The 24,530-nt window shown below is 35.9% G+C and overlaps 2 protein-coding genes and 1 pseudogene across 2 annotated transcripts; 1 reads left to right on the top strand and 2 right to left on the bottom strand.

The window, feature by feature from the left end:
* The first annotated feature begins 2,371 nt into the window (after positions 1-2,371).
* On the top strand, positions 2,372-6,753 carry LOC122347126 (annotated as a pseudogene).
* A 6,739-nt stretch (positions 6,754-13,492) lies between these two features.
* LOC122347125 (green-sensitive opsin-4) lies at positions 13,493-15,157 on the bottom strand. The gene is made up of 5 exons (XM_043242192.1): positions 14,770-15,157; positions 14,475-14,643; positions 14,055-14,220; positions 13,724-13,963; positions 13,493-13,606 (listed from the first exon to the last, which is right to left on the bottom strand). Exons 1-5 carry the CDS (start codon positions 15,128-15,130, stop codon positions 13,493-13,495), a joined length of 1,050 nt encoding a protein of 349 aa, XP_043098127.1. The 5' UTR covers positions 15,131-15,157.
* A 3,852-nt stretch (positions 15,158-19,009) lies between these two features.
* LOC122347149 (green-sensitive opsin-3) lies at positions 19,010-20,557 on the bottom strand. Its single transcript, XM_043242254.1, has 5 exons — positions 20,191-20,557; positions 19,922-20,090; positions 19,539-19,704; positions 19,214-19,453; positions 19,010-19,123 (listed from the first exon to the last, which is right to left on the bottom strand). Exons 1-5 carry the CDS (start codon positions 20,549-20,551, stop codon positions 19,010-19,012), a joined length of 1,050 nt encoding a protein of 349 aa, XP_043098189.1. The 5' UTR covers positions 20,552-20,557.
* Between the last annotated feature and the right edge of the window lie 3,973 nt (positions 20,558-24,530).

Genomic DNA, 24,530 nt, shown 5'->3' with positions numbered 1-24,530 from the left:
TCATTAAATATGCAGTGAAGAGCAGCAGCACTTCAGGCGTAGTGAAAAACTCACTGCTGTCAGAGCTTCAGACCTGCCATCCACCGGGAAACACTAACTCCTTCCTCATTCTGAGAGACATAAGCTGGGAAATACGCAAGTATTTGAACACAGGGCATTTAGATGAACATACAGGGACGAGTAGGAAGCTATTATGGTTATTCTGTCAATTATAAGCACAATGCAAGTTAACAGTTTTCACCCATTACTCAATCATGGTGTATCACGTCATAAAAGATTTATACAGCTGACATGCCTAAAGACACCAAGTGCTTTGATTCACTGAACAGTGCAGCATTGCATACATGTGATAAAGCAAACCTGCAAAATTACCTGCAATTTTCTCCTTTCAGCAGCGTAATAAAACCCTATTGTTGGCTGCATATTATGACACCTCTAATTAGGCACTCTGAAACTCTTTTTGTATTATCAATTTATTCATTTCATCTTCTCAGATATTCAGTACAAGCATAATTAATTACATTTAGGCCTACCACATTATCATTTCATAGGAATATTAAAGGGACAGTCTCTGTCTGTGTTGCAGAATTGCTTGCTTGTAAGCTCTTTCTGCTGAATCTCTTTCGCTTTAACTGTGCAGGCCATGATTTAGTTTTGTATCTCCCCAGTGTAGGTAAGGGGTTTTCTTGCCAAAGGTTGCCTGCATCATTGGCTCCATTCTGGGACATATATTTGTTGCCTACCTTAATGCAAAAATCGCACTGTATGTGAGCAAAGAGCTGATAGGAGGCCAGAATTAAATTAGCTTTGAGTGGATCCTGGCGTTCGAGAGATCTAAAACAATGAGCCAAAGAGTGAGAGACATTGGGTGGGGAAAAGAAGATGGAGAACAAGACAGCTGTGAAATAATGTCATAATTAGGGCCATTTACTGCAATGTTTTCATGTTTTCATCATAAAATTAACATTGGGGTGGTAGTTCTTTAGCTTTTAGCAGAGAAAGCTGACCATATAAACAGGAAAGACAAGGAAGCTGCAGTTCAGGACTTAACGTTAAAACAGCAAAATTGAACTCTAGGAATACTTTTGAAAACTGATATTTCAACGTAAACACCTTCCATAAGGCATTTCAAACACAACAGCCCTTCTAGTGGAGAATTAAAGTAACAGCACCTTATATTTCAAGAAGCTCACGCAGTGTGAAAAGGAAAGCACATGGAAGTTACAGGAGTGATAGTCTAGTATTAGGGAATGTTTAACTCTCTTATAAGAAAAATGAGTAAAGCATACATATATAGTATACAAGTATACATTTAAAGAAACAACTCAATGAATGTTTTAGTGAGTAGCATGCAGGAAACAGCTTCGAACAGCAGATGGTAGCATTGTATAAGAGCATAACAACTGAGTGAGTATGAATGCGTAAGTATATGGCCAGCTTTCTTTCTTTCTTTCTTTCTTTCTACTGCAAACGTGCATTAGTGTTTCATGACTTTTTAATTATCTCTTGGCTCTGAAAACGAACCTTTTACTGATCAAAGGAAGCATTTGGCTCAGATCTTATAAAGCCACCAACACCAGCTTTGTTTGGTACATTCAAGGCACTGTTTTTTATTCATGACCTGGCTTTATAATATGACATATAAAAGCACACAAGGTGGATACAGGTGAAAAACATGAGAAAATGTTTACGTGTCATTAACACCTATATATTAATGACACCTATACGTGCTGTATTCATTATACTTTTATTTTGTCCTTAAAGCTGGCTGAGATGGAGTGACTACAGATATTTCCTATTAAAATAAATAAAACAAAACAAATAATTTTTTATTAAACGTAAGTTCATTTCCATCACTAATCTTGCCGGCGTGATTAAACAGCTTATTGGACTGTGATAATTGTCCTGCTTGAATCATTTGCATTCACAGACCAGATATTTAGCCATCATAAATGTGCAGGGGAAAATTTATTTACCAACAGTCTAGATTCATTTGCAATAATTAATGAAAATACAGAGCCATTGCTATAATCAGTTATAATCCTAATTATTTATGTACTGCATGTAAAACACTGAGGCAATGGTTGCAATTTACCCAATACATCTCTTAAGGATCATCTCTACATCTGTTAATGTAGAGGTGATCTAGATTATAACATTCTTAATTACATATTTTTCAGAGTCTGGGTGTATGTACAGAATATATGCATATTTACATACACATGTGCAGTAGTTCTGCATTTATATGCCAGGGGTCTATGTGTATTATTATGTGTGCCCCTTATTATGTGCATCTGTGTGTGTGTGTGTGTGTGTGTGTGTACATGTTTGACACACTGAGTAGACACACACAGTGCCAGTTTCCCCTGTAGAAGATCTCCATGGTGTTCACTCACTCAGTATCTCTGGGTTTGGCTGGCAGAGGAGCTCAACTCTCCTTCACAGACAGACTCACAGGCTGATGCTTAATCCGTTTCATCAATGTGTATGGTCATATTTGCTCCGGTAAGACCTCTCTTTTTCTGAAATCTTCAAGTATTAGCAGTTTTATTTGATAAATTTATTGGCTCGTTACCACTTATTACAAACATTGCTTAAAGATAAAACAAAATATGTATTGTTCATTTTTTATTGATTTATTATTTTTGTATCTTTTTTTCAATTCAGTGTAAACCCACTACAAATATAATGTGATTTGAAAGTGCATCGATATCTATTTGCTCATAATTTGACAGTTGCAAGATAAAGTGTTTAATGAACGTAAAGTTGGACAGGATTTTGTGCAGTTTCTTATGGTCGAGTTCTTAAAATAGTGTTTAAATACGTGCAAATATGTCTATCAGGAATCAGATTTAATTATTAGCTGCTCTTTGGGGTCGCAGCACCGGCTCCCTGTTTGTAGTCTCTCTTGCTTGAATAATTCATCTGCTCTTGTTGAAATGTGCAAAAGATCGATGCCATCCAGCTCTTTGACAGATTTTAATGATGAATCTGAGCTGAGTTAAATGCAGTGTGATTGCATGTTTGTATTTGCACATACTATATAGGCATGCATATTTATGTAAATATTAGGTAATTAGTGTGGGTGTAAATATATGATTGTGTGTGTGTGTGTGTGTGTTTCTGGGTGTGCTGGCAACCCCTGGGTAACCTTTGCATAATTCACTGGGTCTCATCAGAGACTCATCAAAGAAGCTACCCATTTTCTTTTTTTGCTTCATCTGTTCTGTGTATACATAGTTAATGTATGTTGGATGGGATGTCTGTACATGTGATATTAATTAAATATTCACACATTTTAAAAGCATTTTTCATATAGTCCGAAGAAAGAAATAGCATAATTCATTCTGCTGTGTCTCTATGTCTTTCTTTGAGACACAGACGGACCCTGACACACACAAGTATTCCAGACTGTATATAATTAATATATACAATGAAGGCATTAAATATTAATTGAAATGGCCTGCTTCCTTTCACCTGCTATATCATACTATCAGAAACAGTAAGAGAAGAAGGTAGGGGAGAGAATAGCAGGAGACGTGGACACATTTCTTATCAAACACCTGTGTCCACGGAGAATAAAGCATTGGCACTTGTCCAGTAAAACTCTAGCCTTTTCATTTATTATGCTAAACGCAAAACTGAATGGGTGAAAAAATATTCAAATCGTGTCAAACGCGCTGGTGCCTGCCATCCAGGTCTACAGTAACTGCAAGGGTTAGTGCACTTAAAAAGCATCTGTGTCTAATTCTGCATGATTCATTGTGTGGCAGTTAGATGAAAGGTCATTTAAATTGACCTTAAATCAAAAAACAGAAGGATAATTAAAACAGAATGTTTTAATGCTCTGTGAGGTTAATTTGTCTTGACTTTATGTGATGAAGTAAAGCTACCGATGGGGAGCCTAGAGAACTGATCTTTGTCCTCTCCACATATAGGCTTATATCTTCAAGGCTTTTCACTAATAATTAGCTTTTTTTTTCTCCTATAGCTTTTTGCTGTTTTAGCATTTGCAACATGTGGGGGATACTCTGGCCAGATAATGGTTAAAGTAGAATGTTTGGACAAAACCCAAAGCAACATCAGCATCAGTTTCAACTACCCATTCCGGTAAGTATTTTTAACTACCACATATACTGCATGTTAAACTGCAAACATGTATTATCAGTTTAAGTAAAAAGACTTGATATTTTTAGTTTAGTTTTAAATATGTAGTCAAACAAATGTACAGAATTACAATTAAGATGTATAATTATAATTGTATTGTGTAATAGTGTGATATGTAATTTCTTTCCTTGTTCACTTTTTAAGTGCCCCTATTATGGGTTATGAAATGTATCTTGGTTTTGGGAGTACCAAACAACAGTACAACAGTTTCGACCAAACACCAGAGGGGTTTCATTAATAATTTCATTAAAAACAGTGTTTATGAGTGTTTATAATAATAGACTTAACAGGGACACTGTGTAAATAGATTTAATAAAGTGGATTAATTTGTTATTTTAGCATTTATATGCTATTGTAGTATTCAATTATATTTTTAATTAGTTTTAAATTAATAAAAAATTTCATCTCAGTTGCAGCTTTGTAATTTTTTTATTTTATTATTATTTCTGGTATTGTTTTAGTTTTTAATACTGCAACCTATTTCATTTCTATAGGCAACATTTTAATCTAATATTTGTGCATTTTTATTGATTACTTCCACTTGTAGAATAAATGCATCATAGCTAACAACAAAATTAAAGTAATTAAAGTGAGTGACTATTTTTAGAAGATATCTGACATATTAGTAGCATCCCATTGTTATCTCAAATTTTAAAGATTACACAAAAGGACTGAAACAAAAAGATGTGTTCTCCTTCCAGACTCCAGCAGGTACACTTCAGTGCTCCTCTGTGTGAAGGAACCAGGAAAGAGACTCTCTTTCTCGGGGGATTATGCTTCATCTGCACAGTTCTTCGTCACTGTATCAGTCCTAGCTTTTCTCTATTCCCTTTTGGCCACAATTGTTTACATCTTCTACCAGAACAAATACAGAGAGAAGAACAGAGGTCCAGTAGTTGTGAGTGCATTTCAGAATTTCTGTAAGAAATGTACGCTGTAAAAGGAAAAGCCTGAGAGCCCATACTGTGCTGAAAAGCTCAATATAACTCAATTAAATCGTCAAGAACTCTTTCTGTTTATACTCTTCTTCTTTTCAATCCCCATAGGATTTCTTGGTGACTTTAGCCTTCTCTAGCCTGTGGCTGGTAAGCTCAATTGCCTGGGCTAAAACTCTGTCTGGGGTGAAGACAGCCACTGATGTGCATCAAATCCTGCTGTTAATGTCTGCTTGCAGAGCCCAAGAGAACTTATGTGAGGTTTTGCAAGAGCCCATCTGGACGAATCTCAACATGTCTGTGGTGAGTTGGTTATTTTTACACAGTATTGATATGGGAAAGAAAAAATCATGTCAATTCATTAGCAATTGACATGCACTGCCTTTTAAAAAAGATGTGGTCATAATACTTTTATTTTGTAAATATGCACTAAATCAAAAAATAAAAAGACATTTATGATGTTACAAACTGTTTAATTTCAGACGAAGTCTCTATGCATTAAAGAATCCTTTTGGGAAAATGATCATGGATTGCACAGAAAAAATAGAAATATTATAATACATAATAATCAGAAATGTTTCATCAGCATATTAGAATGATTTTTAAAGCCTAATATGCCACTGAAGTATGCTGAAAACTCATAGGAACACATTAAATGTTACAATATATTAAAATGACAAAGTTATTTTAAATTGTGTTAACGTTGTACAGGATTTTTCCAGCTTCTTTTTATCTCCAAATTTTTGAAAAGTAGCGTATAATATATATGCATAATCACGTGGGCTTCACATACTTTACCACCACCACCATGGACTCTACAAAAGCCTAGAAACCACCCTACAACACCCTACCAACCACCCAACACCCTCCTATCAATTAGACAGAAACCATCCACAGCAGCCTAGCAGCTGCTCTCACACTTTTTAATGTTTTTTAAACCCCCAGGCAAGGCTTAGCCAAGCCAAGCCAGCATGTCTTAACAAATTTATTTTCCTATGAAAATGACTCGTTTACAAATAGAACATTTTAATAATAAATAATAAATAATTCAAATTCCTCCTTGTGTTCTTACAGGCCTTTGGTTTTTTGAACTTCATCCTTTGGGCTGGTAATATTTGGTTTGCTTACAAAGAGACAGGTTTGCATAAGTCTTTTCAGCGCTATCCCTCCAGAACACCCTCTGAGAAACGCGGCAGCTTCAGGCAGTACAGTCAAACCAGTTTTGATCAATCCGGAGCTGGTTTTGGCCAAAGGCTCTACAATCAAGGCAGTTTTGACTTATCAAGCGGAGGCTTCAGCCTACCCCAAACCAATCTAGGACAGCCGATGCTGTACCGACAGGTGGGGAGTCCCACATCCAGAGGCCCTCTCATATTTGTTAATGAGATGTGAGAGAGAGCAGAGCAAGAAACGCTGTTGTTTTCTCAAACGTAAAACAGATCATTTGCCGTTGTAAATGTGATATTTCTATCATGTGATGTAGAAATTGTGACATTTTTGTAGATAACAGTCTGCCTACTGTTATTTATTTGTTTACTGTATAATTAAGTGCCATTGAATTGAAAGCTCTTGATATACTATATACCTTTTTTTATATATATATATATATATATATATGAGAGAGAGAGAGAGACATATACACATATGCATATGCAAATCGCATATGCAAATGAACATCAAATGCATTTACCATGTCAGATATGGCTTTGTGATATTTCTGATGGAAATTAGCTTATAGTGTGCCTATATTCTCATAGTCTATCTTTTGTGTTTAAATATTTCCTTTATTAAAAGTGCAGTGACAGTACCATGGTGAACACATTGGATTGTAGTACTATGGTACATTCATATAGCCTTTATTTAGAAATGCCATTTCTTTCTCAAGGTATTTTAAAGAATAACATGGTATGTAGTGTTCTTTTTGTTATGTTTTCTATGTTTTTTTTATGTTCTAACATGAATAATGATTAATTACCAGTAGACGCCTGGGAAAACCAACTGGCTTGAGTCAGAGAATGGCATGGAAACCCTGTGGACCGAGGATGATGTCCAGTCGGAGATCTTTTTAATGAATCATTTTGTCTAACCATACAGAGAAATGCATGCAAAAGATGAAATAAAATCAAATGCAATAAAGTCAGTCTGTTGTTCCAGTTTATTGTAGCATTCAGAATTGCATAAATGTTACTATGTTATACTGATTGTGTCATAAAATTATGTAATAAAATTATTCTTATTCCTCTAAATGGTTATTGTTTTTATGTATTTCATTATGAACAAAGCTACCATTACCAATTCAGATTGTTCCTGGAAAAACAATGAATGTTAAATGAACAATCTTAGTGGAAATTAAAACAAGAAACACAAAAACAGCCCCATTTCGGGACTTACAGTAAATTATCTTTTAGTCTGTCGGTGCTTATGCAGTTTCTTTGTTTGCAGCATCTTTTACAAAAGAGACAACCTCCATGGCTGAAGCTACTTGTTTTCCCCATTAAGCCTTTTAATGAAGGGGTGTAAAGGAGCAATTAGGATCTTTTGGCCTGTCAGACTCCTATCCGCGCCATGTGGTTAACATCTCTATATCTGCAGAGTATATCGAGCACCGCAGTGAAGCTAACTGCTTGCAGCTGCCTGGGATTCAAATTGCTGCTTTTAGGTGATCATGAGATTTTAGCCACTGGCAAGTTGCTTGTGCCAAATTAAAGGTTACCACTGAGAATCTCAGCTGTTCAATTACAGGCCTTGGACTAAAAGAGTGCAATGAGCGTGATTTAAAGAGCTTGGTAGAAAAAGAGAGAAATGACAATGGCAAGGCAGTAATGCATATATCATTTTGATTAAATGGTGTCAAATAAGATGTAGGTTATTGCCAGTATTTTTACAGTATGTAACAATATTTCATAAATATTATGAATACTAAATTACAGATGAAGTCTATTTAAAGGAATAGTTCACCCAATATAGTTTCATTTTTGATTGATCAGTTGCTCACCAATGGATCCTCTGCACTGAATGGGTGCCATCAGAATGAGAGTCCAAACAGCTGATAAAAACACTACAAGTAATCCACATGAATGCATTCTATACAAGAACATTTGTGAAGTGATAAGTTGCCTTTTTGTCACTTCTGGCAAAAATAGCAGTCCATATTTAATAATTACTCTTCCTCTAATTATAAAGTTCATCCCTCTGTTGTCATCTTACATAAAAATCCACCAACATTCATTCAGAACAATTTTGGACTGCTTTCGCGTAATAGATGAGGATAGGGGACTTGGTTTGACCTTGGCAATGGTTTGAAATTGATGATGTCTTGATCGTTCGTATTTATTACGAAATATGCAACTATAAAAATCTTACTGTGATGTTTTTGGACTCCCATTCTAGGCACCCATTCACTGCAGAGGATCCACTGGTGAGAAAGTGATGTAATGCAAAATGTTTCCAAATCTGTTTTAATGAAGAATCCAACTCATCTACATGTGTAGGTTTCTTTTTCTTTTTTTTTTTTGTAAAGTTTTCCTTTAAAGCCCGCTTAGATACTCAGTTAATTACATAATGACAGAATTAACATCTTACACGGTGACACCATGATGATGTCGCAGTGGAAATTATGCTTTACTCTAGGGACGCAGTGTAAGCTAATCATAGACTCAGCCGAGCAAATAAAAAGACTTCGTGGTGTTTGATACTAGGAGGTACAAGGGTATGTGAAGAGGAGGCTGAACTGACCCTCGCTGTTCCTCTACTCCAGTCCAGTTTTTGTCATTCTGTTCATCCATCTGTCTCTTCTGGCTCTTTGTCAGGGTCATGATGAGGCTACATAGGCATAAAGCTACAGCTACATACAGTACATGAGCTTAATTGCAACCACCATCGCAGATTACCCAAAACCACAAATAAATGCTTGTTTTGATTTATAGAAGTTATTATTCAAGTAACTACCATAGAACACCATGTAAAAATTTAAAGTTCACAGATTACAGAATTGTACACATTCAACTTTAAAGCAATTGTAAACGTTAATTGTAGGGATTTCTGTAAATAATTTTCTGGAAAAAAAGTCATATCATATCATATCTTTTTTCAATTGTGACTGTCAGGATTAAAAGGCCATGCAGGCTTTTTACAGCCTCTGAGTATTGACTGACCTATGGATCAACATTTTTTGTTCATCCTGGATCCAAAAATATAGACTTATCCTATACCTAGGCTTATACCTATACCTAACCCTAATCAGAATGCATTCCTAAAATTAACAGGGGTGTAGAAGCACCTAATCCTAATAATAAGCCTGAAACAGACATTTCCTGAAAAAGCATCCCTTAAATCTGATTGGCTGATTGGAATGTTGTTCCTGGATCCACAAAAATGTTGATTCGGGAACAAATTGTACTTGGTAAAAATCATGCTCACAGGCACAAAAATTACATGTAAAAAAAAGAAAAAAGTAAAAAATAAAGAAACTAGCCCATCAAATGCATGCACACATAATCATCTACACAATGGGGCAAATGCTGTGCATAGCATAGCAGGACGCTGGCATAAATGTGCATCTTTCACAGAAGGGGATAAGAAATGATAAAAGCTTTTTTTACATTCCAGTTCCTGCTGCTCTATTCACCATGTTTCTTATCCTTCACACAAATCCTATTACAGATTTTCTATGCGTACCATACCTTTTGCATCTTTGTGTTTTACTGTTTAAAGGTGTTGCTGACAAGACTTAAATCTTAATGCTTCTCCAAGCAGTGTCAAACTTGGGATTTTGAGTTTAAAACTGTTTATCTGGGCAAGAGTCTTCGCATGATGAAAATTATTTTATTATATATATAGCTAATGCCTTTTCGTGCCTATTAAAACCTGTACGACTTTCTTAATTCTTCTCCAAGGGTCAGGTTAGGGTTTTAGAAGTTTTGTATGGCAAAAATGGTAAGAAAATAGCTACGTTCAATTATATATTATATAGTCAACAGTATCCGCTGGCATTTCCACCTGACACCTAAAGGTGTCGCCAAAGGAATTCTAGCACGTGTCTGAACGCTACAGCTCTGTCCTCAGAAAAAGTAGCAGCTAATAAATCGGTGTCTGAAACAGGACATCAATCGAGCAAATAACGAAAATAACATTACCTGTGTGGGAGTAAAGGCAGACCATTAACTAATAACAAAAATGACTTAAAGGAATAGTTCGCTTTGAAAATAAAATTTGAAGTTCATCAGCTTACCCCATGGGCATCTAAGGTGAAGGTGTCTTTTTTTTTTCTTCATTAGATCCTATTTTAAGATTTTTAAGTCAGACTAGATGTAGTCTCTCAGTTATTATATAACGGTAGGTATAGGGAACTTTATATATGGGAAGAAAAAAACATGCACAGAGAAATCCAAATTAAACCATACCCAATCGTAAAGAAACATCATTTATATAGAGATCTCACGGTTTACATAGAGATTTGGAAGTGACATGGTGGTGTGCAAGAGGTTAAAAAAAAAATACCATTCGTTTTTTCACACAAACCGCTCGTTTCGTGTCTTAGGCCATCAATGTATTGTTAGGATGGGGTAAGGTTTAATTTGTATTTCTCTGTGCATGTTTTTTGGTCTCATAGAGAACGTCCCCTATACCAACCATAATATGACTGACAGACTACAACGTTTGAATTAAAAATCTTAGATGTCTTTGGTGCAACCGGATAAACTTAAAATTTTAGTTTCAGAGTGAACTATCCATTGAAAATGGCCTGTAGGAAAGGATGAGAGCATGTAACTTTTGTGGAATGATTTGGGCCTTTGTTGGAATCACTTTGCACTTTTCATATTAGCCTACTGTTTTACTTTAAAGGCAAACTACAAGTCAACTTTATGAATCTGTTAGAAAATTTAATATAGATGCAATGTAATCTCGAACTGATTCTTTAAAAATGTAATTAAGTGACATTAAAACCTTTATGAAAATTACCAAAATCATTGCTGAACTGAAGATCAAGTAAGATGCAAATGATTCTTATGAAAGTAGATGGAAACTAGTGTCAGACCTTAGCATCATTACATTATGTCTAATATCTAGACTACAACAAATTCAAACATAAGCCAAAACCAACCATTTAATAATTTTAGTTATTTCCTTATAATAACTATAATCTATGCATATAGGTTTTAGAGCGTCACTTGCCTGGTTTACAACTGCTTTACTCTTCCATGGTGTGTGCGGATATGCATTTACAGCTGTACTAAAAGTTGTTTCTTGGCAATTTTCAGACTCAGATGTTCTACTGCAGTCCTCCCATTGTGTTTTAGCTTTCCTCTAACACAATAGTGGCCAATGGCCAATAGAGTATTTAAGAGCATGGAATTAGTTTGATTCTTGTCAATCCCAACAATGAGACACGTTTTCCAGCTGCGTCCCTGAACATTAGCGTATATAAAACCAACAACATCGCCATAATTACTGTCATGTTCCACCATACCAGATAGCAGGGAATTGTTTTACAATAGCTGCAAAGATTCATACACATGAATCCAGATTCTAAACATTTCTGTACTAACAAGCCTTTTCCAGTTATAATAGTCATAATATCGCAAAATCTGTTACATTTTTAGAGGGTATAAGTGCAACTAAGATGTGACTATTTGAATGAATAATACATATTGATCTGATGCCCTGGCTACTGAAGGCACTATTGGAGAAAATGTGAGATTTGCAAATGACATTTTCAAAGCTAACATTTAAGATTTTGACTCAAGCAGTTCCTCTGGAATGTATATTGTTAATCTAGCATAATTAATATACAGAACTTCATGACTGAATGTAAATGTAGTGCATGCTTCATACCATAAAGTGGAAACAAATTGGCTTAAATTCTTAATTCCTTTAGCCAGAGCAGCTAGGTTAGTGTTTAGGGCCACAGTTGGGTGAGCACCTTGCAAATTGGCTTAAGCAGATCTTTGTCTTATCTTTATCTTGTTGAGTCGTGCCCACTGAGAAGTCAATGCTGTTTCTACTACCAAAGCCTGATCTCGTAATCCTTTTAGAGTTGGTTGTGTCAGTGCTTGATGAGTGACATTTACACGACATGACTGCAGTGTGGAATGAGGACACCAAGGTACCATTAGGACAAGTAAAAGGGGAAACTGCATTAACATTATCAACACAATTAAAAAAATAAATAGAAAAGTTTAGAGTCCCGTTAAAGCAAAGTTAGATATGGGACAGTACATGTGCAGACAAACATTTTGCTTGAATGCAACGTATGCTGTTATGCTCTCATAAATATAACAGCCTTGCCCCTGAACATCCATTAATCCAGAATCAGGATTAGTGATTACTGAAACTATTTTCTGGTTAAGGAGAACAAGACACCACACCAAAAATAAGGTGGTTATTGAAGACCGGCAAGAAAGTGAGAGATATCAAATTAAAATAAAAGTGAAAAAAATCTTTCAAACTGCCTAAATGTTACCATGGATTTTCCCCTTTCTATAATCGTGTGAAAACAAAATTACAGCCTGTAAGAAACCCTTCTAATTATTACACTAAACTGAACAAATAACTATTACTGTTTAATTATATTATTCACTACTTTGGGGGATTCCAAAATCCTTTTTGATACCGAGCTAAAGTCCTGCTGATTCTTGTTTATATTTGAGAAAACTAGTTCCTGGAGTAAGCTGTTAGAGTCTGCTCAATAGCATTGCAGAATGGCATAAGAAATTGGTGCTGACGTTCACCCTGTTTATCTCATTAAAAAAAAAGATCACCCTGCCTCAGTCCACAGTCTAGCACAATTGTAAGTTTAAAATAGCTAAGGTTTTCGTAGGTGTTTCATGGGGTCGGACATATAATATTTGTGAATTCCAAAGTTTTGTTTACATTTTGTAAGCTTTATCTACACATTATAGTCTGAATAGTGGATAATCTCTCATTTTAAAAATATGATATATACTATATATACTATATTATTGCATGCACGTGTTACAGTTAAAGTGTCACTTTCAGTATCCTATATCCAGTTTGTAGGAGCAAATAGAATATTCTGTCAGTTCATAAATAATAGAAACAAAAACATTATTTAATGCCAGTGTTTATTTCTATGTATTTCGTTTTCATTATTTACAAAATATATATGTACATTTTAGGCAAAAGATACAAATGCTAACCTCCCGGCGCATAAAAATAAAACCACAATTTCAATGTTCACTGATCACCCAATAAATACTTTTAAAGTTTGCACAAATCAAGTATGCATGTCTTCTGTGTTCACAGAGTTAACGGTGATAGTGAACACAATCAAAAACTAATCCAACTGTCTTTTTTTTTTTTTTTTTTTTTTTCAGATGCCCAAATTTGTCAATGACTAAAAGAACATAATCTGTGAGAGATCCAAAAGTCTATGCTGGAGATACAGAGGACACCTCCGTCTTGCTGGTGGACACAGTTGAGGACTCATCATCGCCAAGAGGATTCTTTCCACAGAAAAGAGTGGTCAGCATGCAGTTACGGAACTGTAAAGAACAAAGTTTAATTTAGTAGGTTTATTACATCAAGACAGAAGAAGAAGAAAAAGTATAAATAAAAAGGGATATCTGGAATATGTAGGACGAGTCTGCTAAATGTTTAACCTGTTTGTTTAGCAGCACATAGATGACAGGGTTATATAAGGCTGAGCTCTTTGAAAAGAAGGCAGGAATAGCCATGAACTGGGCACTGAAAGCTGCTCCCTTATTAAAGAAGATCCAGGCGGCAACAGTGGCATAAGGGGTCCAAGCCACCAGGAAACCCAAAACCATCAGGATGACCATTCTTGTCACTTCCCTCTCGGCTTTCTGGGTAGATGCTGAGTCCTGCTGTTGAGCTGCAGCCTAAGAGAGTGAAATAACCGAGGGTGATATAATTTCAACATAGTATTCCAGTAACAGGGGAATTCCTTTAATTTTTATTAACATTTCATACCGCCTTGACTGTGCACACAAGCCGTCCATAGGTGAAAAAGATTACAGTGACTGGCAATATAAAATGGCAGACGAACATGTAGATGACATATGATTCATTGTTGTATTCAGGATTCAGGGTGTAGTAGTCTGGTCCACATGAGCACTGCATTCCCTCAGGAATATATCTGTTGAAGAAATGCACCTGATATTCAGACATTTCAGTCTGAGTACTCATAATGATTGCAGCCTGTTGCACTTAGTCATTTGAAAATAATTAGATTTAATACAATAATTCAGTTTAAAAAAATAATCTTACAAGTTACAAAGTATTCCTATGTGTTGATAAACCTATCTTGTTGCTTTCAAATATATTTAAAGTTCAACTGAAATGTTTGTTATAATCACTGCACTGGAAAGCAGAATGTCTTATTAGACCAACCTGGACCACCCAACCAAAGGGGGAGCCGCACATGCCATGGCCATTACCCATGTAAATGCAATTCCTGCAAAAGCATGGCTGGAGGAGAATTTGAAGCTACCCATTGGTTTGCAGACAACAATGTATCTTTCAATGGCCAGCACCACAAGTGACCAAAGGGCAACTTCACCTGTGTAGCAAATAATGAAATTAACACCTAAGCAAGGTTTTCTCATATCACAGATACTGACATTCAGCTAAAGAATTCCTCACAGCATATAATAATAATAAAAAGAAATGTCACAATTTCCCTCACCTCCAAGTGTGGCCATGAAGCCTTCAATCGCGCAGCCATTTGGTCCCAGAACAAAGTAGCCATTAATTGCTGTGTAGAAAGTGACCGTGAATCCAAAACAAACCATGATGGTTCCAGCTACAGCCAGGTTGACCAAAATGAAGTTGAGAGGTTGCCTAAGCTTTTTGTGTTGAGCTGTAACCACCAATGTAAGGACATTGATGGGTAGACCCAAGCTCATGAGGAAGAATATGTAGACTGCAAGAATTTTAAACTGCCACGGTTCAGCGAGATAATACTGCGGATACTCATAAGGACTCCTCACTAGCCCTGTCCTGTTGGACAAGGGGACATAGAAGTTGTTTCCCTCAGTGCCGTTCATCTTTGCCTACCAGTGATCCTTGAGGAAAAAAAAGGATGTAATCTGCTGCTGCAGTACAGTTGAGTGGCTGCTCTTCACCTGCTCTTTATTTGCAATGATGCTTCAGGAGTGTTTATATATCCCTCTGAGGTTCCTTATAAGGGATAAATCCAGGAGCATAAGATAGGGAGGGTGTTACAGTGTGGGATTTGAATGATAAGAGCAGACATAATCAGTTTCAGGCTAATTACCCGGTAGAGCTTTGGATCTTCGAAAGTTCTTTTGACTTTTTTGGTTCAGAAAATTAGGCCACAATTGTGATTGCCAGTACAATGTGAGTATAAACAAAGCTGAATTTATTTCGAGGATGTTATGCAATTAAGATAGCTGATAGTCAAATAGTAATCATGATAAAACACAACACTGATGTTCATTATATTTGATTATTAGTGTTCTGTCCGTCACAGCTGTAATCTCGCTACCATTTGCAGCAAATAAATAATTAGCATAATAAATGTGTTTGTGATTTGTATAAAAAAAATGATGCGGAACGATGGCGATTGTAGGCGGTCTGCTCTTCAGTTACATGAAAATATTTAGCAAGAATCATTTGTTAAGATACTACTATACTTTATAAAATATATATATATTAAAAAAACGTAATTGTAATAGTTTCTGTCGTAGTAGTATAATAGATAACGAACAGGAAGTGGTAGAGAAAGGCACAGAAGACGACGGTGCGCCTAGGAACTCGGACTTGTGCTGCGTCCCGGAGAAACGTGTTAACCAGGACACCCGTTATAGTTCTACACTTTGTGGATCGGTTGTACTGAAAACAAGCAATGTCATAGTTCCGCAGAGGAAAATTATACCGGTTTTAAAAGACCGGTCAAGGTGAGTAAAATAATGACAGAATTTGGTAGTGCAGTCTTTTCTGTGATTCCTAAAAATCCTTACCCAATCATAGTGAAAGATCGGGAAAGTAATTGAAAGTTTAAAATGCAACATGGTAAATACATTACTTTAAATAAATTCATACAGTCCATAAGAGATTAAAGTGATTCACTTTGTGCAATGGAACATGCACCTGAATGCAGCCTTCTTTACCACAGCTGCCACGTCGTAATGCATTTTAATACTGATCTGTTTATTCTGGTTATTTTTCAAATTGTAGAATAGCATTCTCAGAGCTATGAAATAACTACTGAAATTATGCAAATTGTGTATGGCCCATAATAGACGAAACGAATTAAAACACTCTTAATCATGCACACTCTAAACATTCTCTCAACCAACTCCGTCCTCGGATGACTTTGAAGTTGTCGTTATAGCTCTCATTATGGAACACACTATTTGTCCGTTTTCATTAATTGTATTCATTTTGTGCGAGAGTGCGCAGACTAGCACAGAGCAGTAGAAAGGCTATGGTCTTGGAGTTAGTGTAGGAAGAATTAATGTCGTTTATGGGCTATGCGTATTTGTGCTGGTTACTTACTTGTGTCTAATTTAATTAGCACTCCTTAAGAATGATAAAAGCCCCCTTCGGTACCCTTAACATTTTTGTTCTGCATTGGTGCACGTCGCCCACTTACCAGCCCTATTCGTAAACAAATCTTACTTGTTATGTAATTATGATCAATCGAAAAGTGAAAACAATGTAACATATCTATAAAATAGCAAAACTTCGTTTCATTTCCTTTTATTTTTATTTTGGAGTAAAAAAGGAACATACAGGCAGGCAATAAAAGTACGCAATACAAGCAACAGTAATCAACAGGATCAAAACAACAAAGCCTTTATGAACTTCAGACACTACACAAATTCAGAAACATGTGAGTCAGACGGAGTAATACTATGTCCGACTCAAAATCCAAACGAAATAAGCTGTAAAGACGGCATAAACAGTGTAATACTCCACAAAGACGCGACGATCAGAATCCCACAGCAGCAACTGCGCTACAAACACCAGTGGAGAAAATCACACCGCGAACACAGAAGACAGAACGTTGTAATCCAAGAAACAGTTTTCTGAGAGTGTGAAATGAAGAAAAGCGTACACATAAAACATCTGCAACAACGAGACAAAATACAAACATAACCTACTACCCCGACGGAAGATGGAAGCCTATGGGAGGCAGACGGGGCCAAAATCCTTTAAACCAAACGCATGAAGTTTGACCGTGTCATCACGCACAGTTAGTCCGCAGTTTTTTTTTATGTGACACGTGAAATTTGACCATGTTCAATTGCACTGTTTGTTCACATTGTGACATGTGCTGACGAAATTGCTGTATCTGAAAATATATTTGAGTATGTTATGCATTGGTGAAACATCAGATTTCGTGTTTATTCATAAAGGATGTCATAACTGTAGGCCTACAAAAAGATTTTATATTTACTCATGACGGATAATGCTAATGATAATGGTTTGCTGTGCGATGTCAGTCTAGTCATGATTTACATGCAGCCAGTGGGTTTTGCAAAATAAAGATGTGCATTAATCACTTACTTATTATAATGTTAATTGAAGGAGTGAAGGATTTTGAAAGTCTGACAGAAAGTGTTGAGTGCTACTATGAGGTTAACCCGGCCTGATTTAAATGTTTCAAAATTATTATTGGTTCAAAATATAAGAAATTTAAAAAGCAATCAAATTTAATGAATATTTAACGATACAATTACATTTTGAACAGGGTAACTTGTAATCTGTAGCCTATTACATTTCCAAAGTAACCTTCAAACACTGCCATTGGCACAGATCCTCAACAAGACCATGAGAACCAGACCAGCTGCACAAACCCGCTGACATCCCTTTCACCATGAGATGTATTTATTTAGTCTTTCAAAAAACTAAAATATTTTTTGGAAAATATGCCCATTTTTCAACTTTTTTTACAGTTTTTGAATCCATTCAGCTGATCTCTTGAGTCTAGCGATAGCACTTTTAGCATAGATTAGCATAGAATCTGATTAGACCAGAAGCATCTTGTTTAAAAATGACCAAAGAGTTTAGATATTTTTCCTATTTAAAACTTGACTCTTCTGTAGTCACATAGTGTACTGAACCCGATTGAAAATTAAAAGTTGAAACCTTGTCTGCAATAGGGAAAGACCACGAGAACCAGATGAGTCCTCTGCACAATCTGGCTGTGCTGCAGCATGGAACAAACCAGAGAAGGGCTCAGGCTTTTTTCTCAATTTCTGTCACAGATGGAGTTTAGGTTCCTTGCCACTGCCACCTCTAGCTTTTTTAGTTGGGAACACTTAATTTCCTGCAACATTGTCATGGATGAACATGATCATGGATATTCCAGTTCCAATGCCATTTGTGTGGCCTGCCATTCTGCCAATTTCTAGTGCCATTATTGTTCGCTCTGACTTTGAGAAAACGTTCTTGGAGATGAATCTGTTTTTGACTGCTCTTGTGTCTGGCCAATATTGTTTTGTATTAACATCATAAAGGTCACATTAATGATGCACATATATTGTGTCTTGATTTAAAAATAGGGTTTGCACAAGGTATGCTAATGCTTAACGAAGGTAAACCGTTTAGTGTTTCAGTATTATACTGTACATTGATTAAATCAGTTCATAAATAACGAATGTTATTTCACTGTTAATGCTGATATTTATTTCTATCCATTTTTTTCATTCATTATGTACAAAATATATAAACAATTCAGGCCAAAGATATAAATGCTAGCCTCGGGGTTGATTAAAAAAAAAAAGTTCACTGATAACCCATTAATCCCAAAAATTCTCCAGTTTAATAGTCATAGTGAACACAAAAATATGAGATGCATTAACTAATCTGAATGTTTTTTCCTTCTTTCTTTCTTTTTAAGATGTTCATACTGGTTAATGACTAAAACAACATAATAATGTGAGAAGTTCAAAAGTCTATGCTGGAGATACAGAGGACACCTCCGTCTTGCTGGTGGACACAGTTGAGGACTCATCATCGCCAAGAGGATTCTTTCCACAGAAAAGAGTGGTCAGCATGCAGCTCCGGAACTATAAAGAACAATGTTTCATTTAGTACATATCTGAAGAAATTAGATAGTATATGATTTTTTATTTTTGCAAATCTGATATATGATTTACCTGTTTGTTTAGCAGCACATAAATGATAGGGTTAAATATGGATGAGGTCTTTGAAAAGAAGGCAGGAATAGCCATGAACTGGGCACTGAAAGCAGCTCCCCGATTCAAGAAGATCCAGGCAGCAACAGTGGCATAAGGGGTCCAAGCCACCAGGAAACCCAAAACCATCAGGATGACCATTCTTGTCACTTCCCTCTCGGCTTTCTGGGTAGATGCTGAGTCCTGCTGTTGAGCTGCAGCCTAAGAGAGCGAAATAACCATTGTCATTGTCATTTTAACATAGTATTCAAACAGTTTTTTGAATTTTTAAGATGACATTTCATACCGCCTTGACTGTGCACACAAGCCGTCCATAGGTGAAGAAGATTACAGTGACTGGCAATATAAAATGGCAGACGAACATGTAGATGACATATGATTCATTGCTGTATTCAGGATTCAGGGTGTAGTAGTCTGGTCCACATGAGCACTGCATTCCCTCAGGAATATATCTGTTGAAGAAATGCACCTGATGCTAGGAAATTGAGACTGAGATTGCTTTTCTCTTAATTAAAAATTAACATTAAAAAATTGTGTATTTTAAAGAAAATAAAATGTTTTCATTTAAAATCTAGAAAGCAATAAAAAAGTACAAATTTCAGTGTGTTCAGCTGTGGAAAGTGTTCTTTTACTGCCACAAACTAAAAGTTAGTGTATTATTAGTCCGACCTGGACCACCCAACCAAAGGTGGAGCTGCACAAGACATAGCCATTATCCATGTAAATCCAATTCCCGTCAAAGCATGGCTGGTTGAGAATTTAAAACTACCCATAGGCTTGCAGACCACAATGTACCTCTCAATGGCCAGCACCACAAGTGACCAAAGGGCAATTTGCCCTGTGAAGCAAATAAAACAGTGAGATCAGTTGCACCCAATTTATAGTAAAATTATGATCAAATTAGTCCAAAAACGTACAATATTATAATAAACCCTCACCTCCAAGTGTGGCCATGAAGCCTTCAATCGCACAACCAATTGGTCCCAGAACAAAGTAGCCATTAATTGCTGTGTAGAAAGTGACCGTGAATCCAAAACAAACCATGATGGTTCCAGCTACAGCCAGGTTGACCAAAATGAAGTTGAGAGGTTGCCTAAGCTTTTTGTGTTGAGCTGTAACCACCAATGTAAGGACATTGATGGGTAAACCAAAACAGATGAGAAAGAACATGTAGACTGCAAGCACTTTGAATTGCCATGGTTCAGCTAGATAATACTGTGGATACTCAAAAGGACTCCTCACTAGCCCTGTCCTGTTGGACATGGGAATGTAGAAGTTGTTTCCTTCAGTGCCGTTCATCTTTGATCCAGACCAGGAAGAGGATGCAGTCTGCTGGTGGACCTGCTATTTATTTGCAAAGGCGGTGTTATGTATCTGTCTGGGGTTCCTTTTATGGCATAAATCCAGGAACGTAAGGGGGGAGGGTGTTGCAGTGTGGGATTTGAATGATAAGAGCGTACATAATCAGTTAATCACATGCAAAGCTTTGGATCTTGACAATGTTTTGACATCAAGATTCTTATATTACGAAACAATATCATTTGTTGGTTCAGAGTGAATATATACAGCACTGTATATCATTCAAAAATTGTGTGTCAATTATATCAAAATTATGTCATCAGATGTACTGCTATTTTCACTTCTAAACACCTGTTTCTGTTTTTAGTGACAACATTACTTAAGGGGGGATTCCCTGTCAGATTAAGACTTGTAAACTGCTGTCCCATAATTCTGTGTAAGTTGGTTGTTGAAGTTAGAATTCTGGTCTAATAGATGTTAAAACACACTTGTTCTGTGGTTTTATTTATTACAGAATGTACAACAATGATGTTAATGGACGATTAATTAAGGTAATTAAGGTAATTACAATTAGAAATCACTACAATGAGATATATGGGTAGTTGCCACCAGTGTGCAAAAATTTGCTTGGTATAATGGTCAAATTGCTTAAGAATTTGAAAAAAAAACTGTAAATAATAAAACAATAAAATAATTGTGGGTACCATATTCCAGTGGCAAACTAGGAAAAAAAAATCATGTTTAAAGGTTTAAATCAATCCAAATGTCAATTTTGAGCTTTTTGTTTGTACATCATACCTTTAGAGTTAGCCATCGGTTATAGCCACTAAACACAACATTTATGTGCATGTATTTAACGATGACAAAGCCGCCAAAACTATAATATTAATAGAATCAGGCATGATGACATTGACTTGAAAAGGTCAGTAATATTATGTTTCTCACTGAATCCTTGGGTGGGTTTAAGTACTTCTGGGCATGACCTTTGCATGTAAAGATGTGAAGAAAAGAGGCTTATGTTTAGATTTAGTGGTGAGCTATACCTTGTTTTGAAGCATTAAACCATGTGTTGATAAATCATGTGTTGAGCGTTTGTACAAACTAATACTCATGCTCTATGAGTACTGAGCCCAGGTTTTAAGACACAAAAAAGGATAAGGTCTTAAAATGTCTCCTTTAAAATAAAATGTTCTAAGAGAGAAGAAGGTATATGGCCCTAGATTACAGAGACTGATCCTTTTGAACTTATGCTTGTTGAAGACAGTGGACTGAACCTAGTCGAAAACATAGCTGGCAATAGTTCTACGCAGGAATTGTTTTTAAATGACTATTTGAGCCTAATTCAAAGTGTCTAATTAGCAAAAATATTGAGGAGTAGTTACATCTAACAGAATGACAAAATTACAATTTTATTAAATGTAATCAGTTACGTACTAAAAAGAAAAATGTTTAATAAAATGAGTTACTTATGAAAATGTTAAAGATGACAAAAGGGGTTACATCTGCACACATACAAATTTGGTTAACTTCATGATCAAATTGCATTGACTGCTTTAAAATATGAGAAATGTTTTTGGGACACAGAATAGGACATATGCTAATTTGATATCTTTTTTATTTACTATTTAGGTTTGTGTATGCTTTATTTTTTAAGATTTTTAATTTTTTTAAGTGTTTCCCGAAAGTATTGTTAGTGCAAAAATTGGATTTTAAAAACAGTATCATAGCTATTAAACTGTATCTTATGATTTTAAATCTTTATTTAACTGCAGAACAATCTTAAAGTGAAAAAAAAAGTTGCTAAAGTCAGATTTTGTTGTAGCTGTGCTTTAAATTATATATAAATAATTACAATCTTAATATAAGTGATGAAGGATTTTGAAAGTCTATATTATGAAAGTAAACCCCTTGCTGATGGTTTTTACTTTAATTAGTTACACTGCTTATTAATTTAATGAGATACATTACTTTTAATTAGGGTAACTTGTAATCAGAAGCCTATTAGATTTCCAAAGTAACACTGATTATCATGAGCGATCAGGTCAAAGGTCAAAGTGTACTTCTCAATGGGAAGCACAACCAGAGACCAAAGAGAAACTTGGCCTATAGATGAAAAATGAGAAGGAATTAAATTGAAACAACAAAACAGATTATTTTGAAATCTTACCAAAAATTGGCGCAAAGAAGCCTTTGATGACACAACCTGTGTGACCCAGAGCAATATAACAAGCGGGGAGGAGTAGAATGTAACCAGAGATCCAAAAAGAAAGCCAGGTTTACCAAGGTTGACCTCATCAACTGGCCCAAAGCAAACGAGAAAAAACATATAAAAAGCATGCACTTTATATTGCCATGGAACTGCCAGCTAATACTGCATGTATTAATAAAGGACTCCTCACAAGCATTGTTCTGTTGGACGTAGAAATGTAAAATTTTCCTCATCCTACTGTGGAGGAGCCCAAATATGCCTAAAAGACACCTACAGAAGTGGATATGCCCTGAATGCCAAAGGTTCCAAAATGAAAAAGATGACTTTGAGACGATTTAATGGATACTAGACATCATAACCAACATAAATGCATTATCAAGCCTAGTCAAACACCAGACAGCAGACATAGTTCCAACTATGTTCCCACTTCGACTTTAAATTCATACTCAAACTGGTTCATGATGGGGTGACCTAACCAATAAAGAGTCCTCAAAATTCATACTTTCTTAAGCAGTCAATCCAGATATAGGTCTTACATACATTTAAGACATAATATCTCTGCAAAAAACATGAACTTCTCATTTTATACTGGGTTTGAAAATGACACATTTCCCAACCAGAACACAACACAATGTGCTCAGCAGGTGAGTCATCCAATTCCCTCTACGCACATGGCTTTTCTTGGTCTATCCTACTCAAAAGGACCCCTGGCAATGCCTGTCCTGGACATTGGGATGTAAAAGCTTTCATCCTCTGTACAATTCATCCTCAATCAGAAAAGGTCAAATTTGAACCAGAAGAGTCAAGCATGACAAGTTAAGCTACAACACTCATTAGTATCCTTATATATTTTTCCTAATATAAAAGCCTAAGGCTTTAGGTTTTATTTAGCTATTCAGCTGTTCAAAGAAAAATGGCTTTAAATTTACACAATTTTAATTCATTTCTTCTTTGTTGCTCATATCACCTTTTTGCTGCACTGCAGTTTGGTCTTCCATCGTTATACTGAGGTAGAAAAATCTGAGCTTTTGGAGATGCTTTTTCAAGTGAATAAATTTGAAGACACTGTTTTTGCATTCTAGTTTGGCCTGGGGAAACCGGAAAACATGGAGCTGTCATATGATCCTTTCAACCCAAAACACAAAGCTGGCAGCCCATTGTTGTAAGAGCATATTGCTTCTCAACTTGTTGTAATGATTGCAAATATCAACATGATGGTGCATTGTGGGCATGCTCCCTTTATGCGATGTTATATTCCTGGTTTTGATGCAACACTGAATATAAAGGTTGAGAATATTCTTCAAAATTTTTTTACTAAAGTTTAATTAGCCTAAAATTAAAAGCCTCTGGACATTCATCTGAAGGCCACCTTCACATTCCATGTGACATCAGTGGCTTAACTTCAGTTTTGTATATTTTTTCTGCTCAAAGAAAACAAAAGTTACATAATTTTCTTAACCATTCTTCTTAACAATTTACATCTAGAGAGTATCACAATGTATGCACGCTTTCCATTAGGTGTAAACAATCGCAGATTACGTACAAGCGCGTGCTTTACCCCAGATGTAAACATGGCTGATTACGTCAAATACGTTAAAGCGTCACCACAGAGATTGTAAGTAAAATGGCTAATAAAAACAATAACAGCTATCCGGGATGTTTTAACCTATGTAAGACAACAAAAAAAAAAACATTATCTGCGTAAACTGCTGTGTAAACAATGGGTGACGTATATACACGCGAGATCGCTTCAAACACTTCTCGGCGCCT

The sequence above is a fragment of the Puntigrus tetrazona genome, chromosome 6, assembly GCF_018831695.1.
Source record: "Puntigrus tetrazona isolate hp1 chromosome 6, ASM1883169v1, whole genome shotgun sequence".
Taxonomy (NCBI): domain Eukaryota; kingdom Metazoa; phylum Chordata; class Actinopteri; order Cypriniformes; family Cyprinidae; genus Puntigrus; species Puntigrus tetrazona.
The sequence above is the reverse complement of the archived record's forward strand: the minus strand, read 5'-3'. Positions and strand labels throughout refer to the sequence as shown.

Excerpts from the sequence above, each read along its gene's own strand:
- LOC122347149 (XM_043242254.1), bottom strand. The coding sequence starts at position 20,551 with ATGAACGGCACTGAAGGAAACAACTTCTACATTCCCATGTCCAACAGG. Across the intron at positions 19,454-19,538 it reads TTGTGTGCACAGTCAAGGCG|GCTGCAGCTCAACAGCAGGA; the intron begins GTATGAAATGTC and ends TCGCTCTCTTAG. Across the intron at positions 19,124-19,213 it reads ATGTGCTGCTAAACAAACAG|TTCCGGAGCTGCATGCTGAC; the intron begins GTAAATCATATA and ends TGTTCTTTATAG.
- LOC122347125 (XM_043242192.1), bottom strand. The coding sequence starts at position 15,130 with ATGAACGGCACTGAGGGAAACAACTTCTATGTCCCCTTGTCCAACAGG. Across the intron at positions 13,964-14,054 it reads TTGTGTGCACAGTCAAGGCG|GCTGCAGCTCAACAGCAGGA; the intron begins GTATGAAATGTT and ends TCACTCTCTTAG. Across the intron at positions 13,607-13,723 it reads ATGTGCTGCTAAACAAACAG|TTCCGTAACTGCATGCTGAC; the intron begins GTTAAACATTTA and ends TGTTCTTTACAG.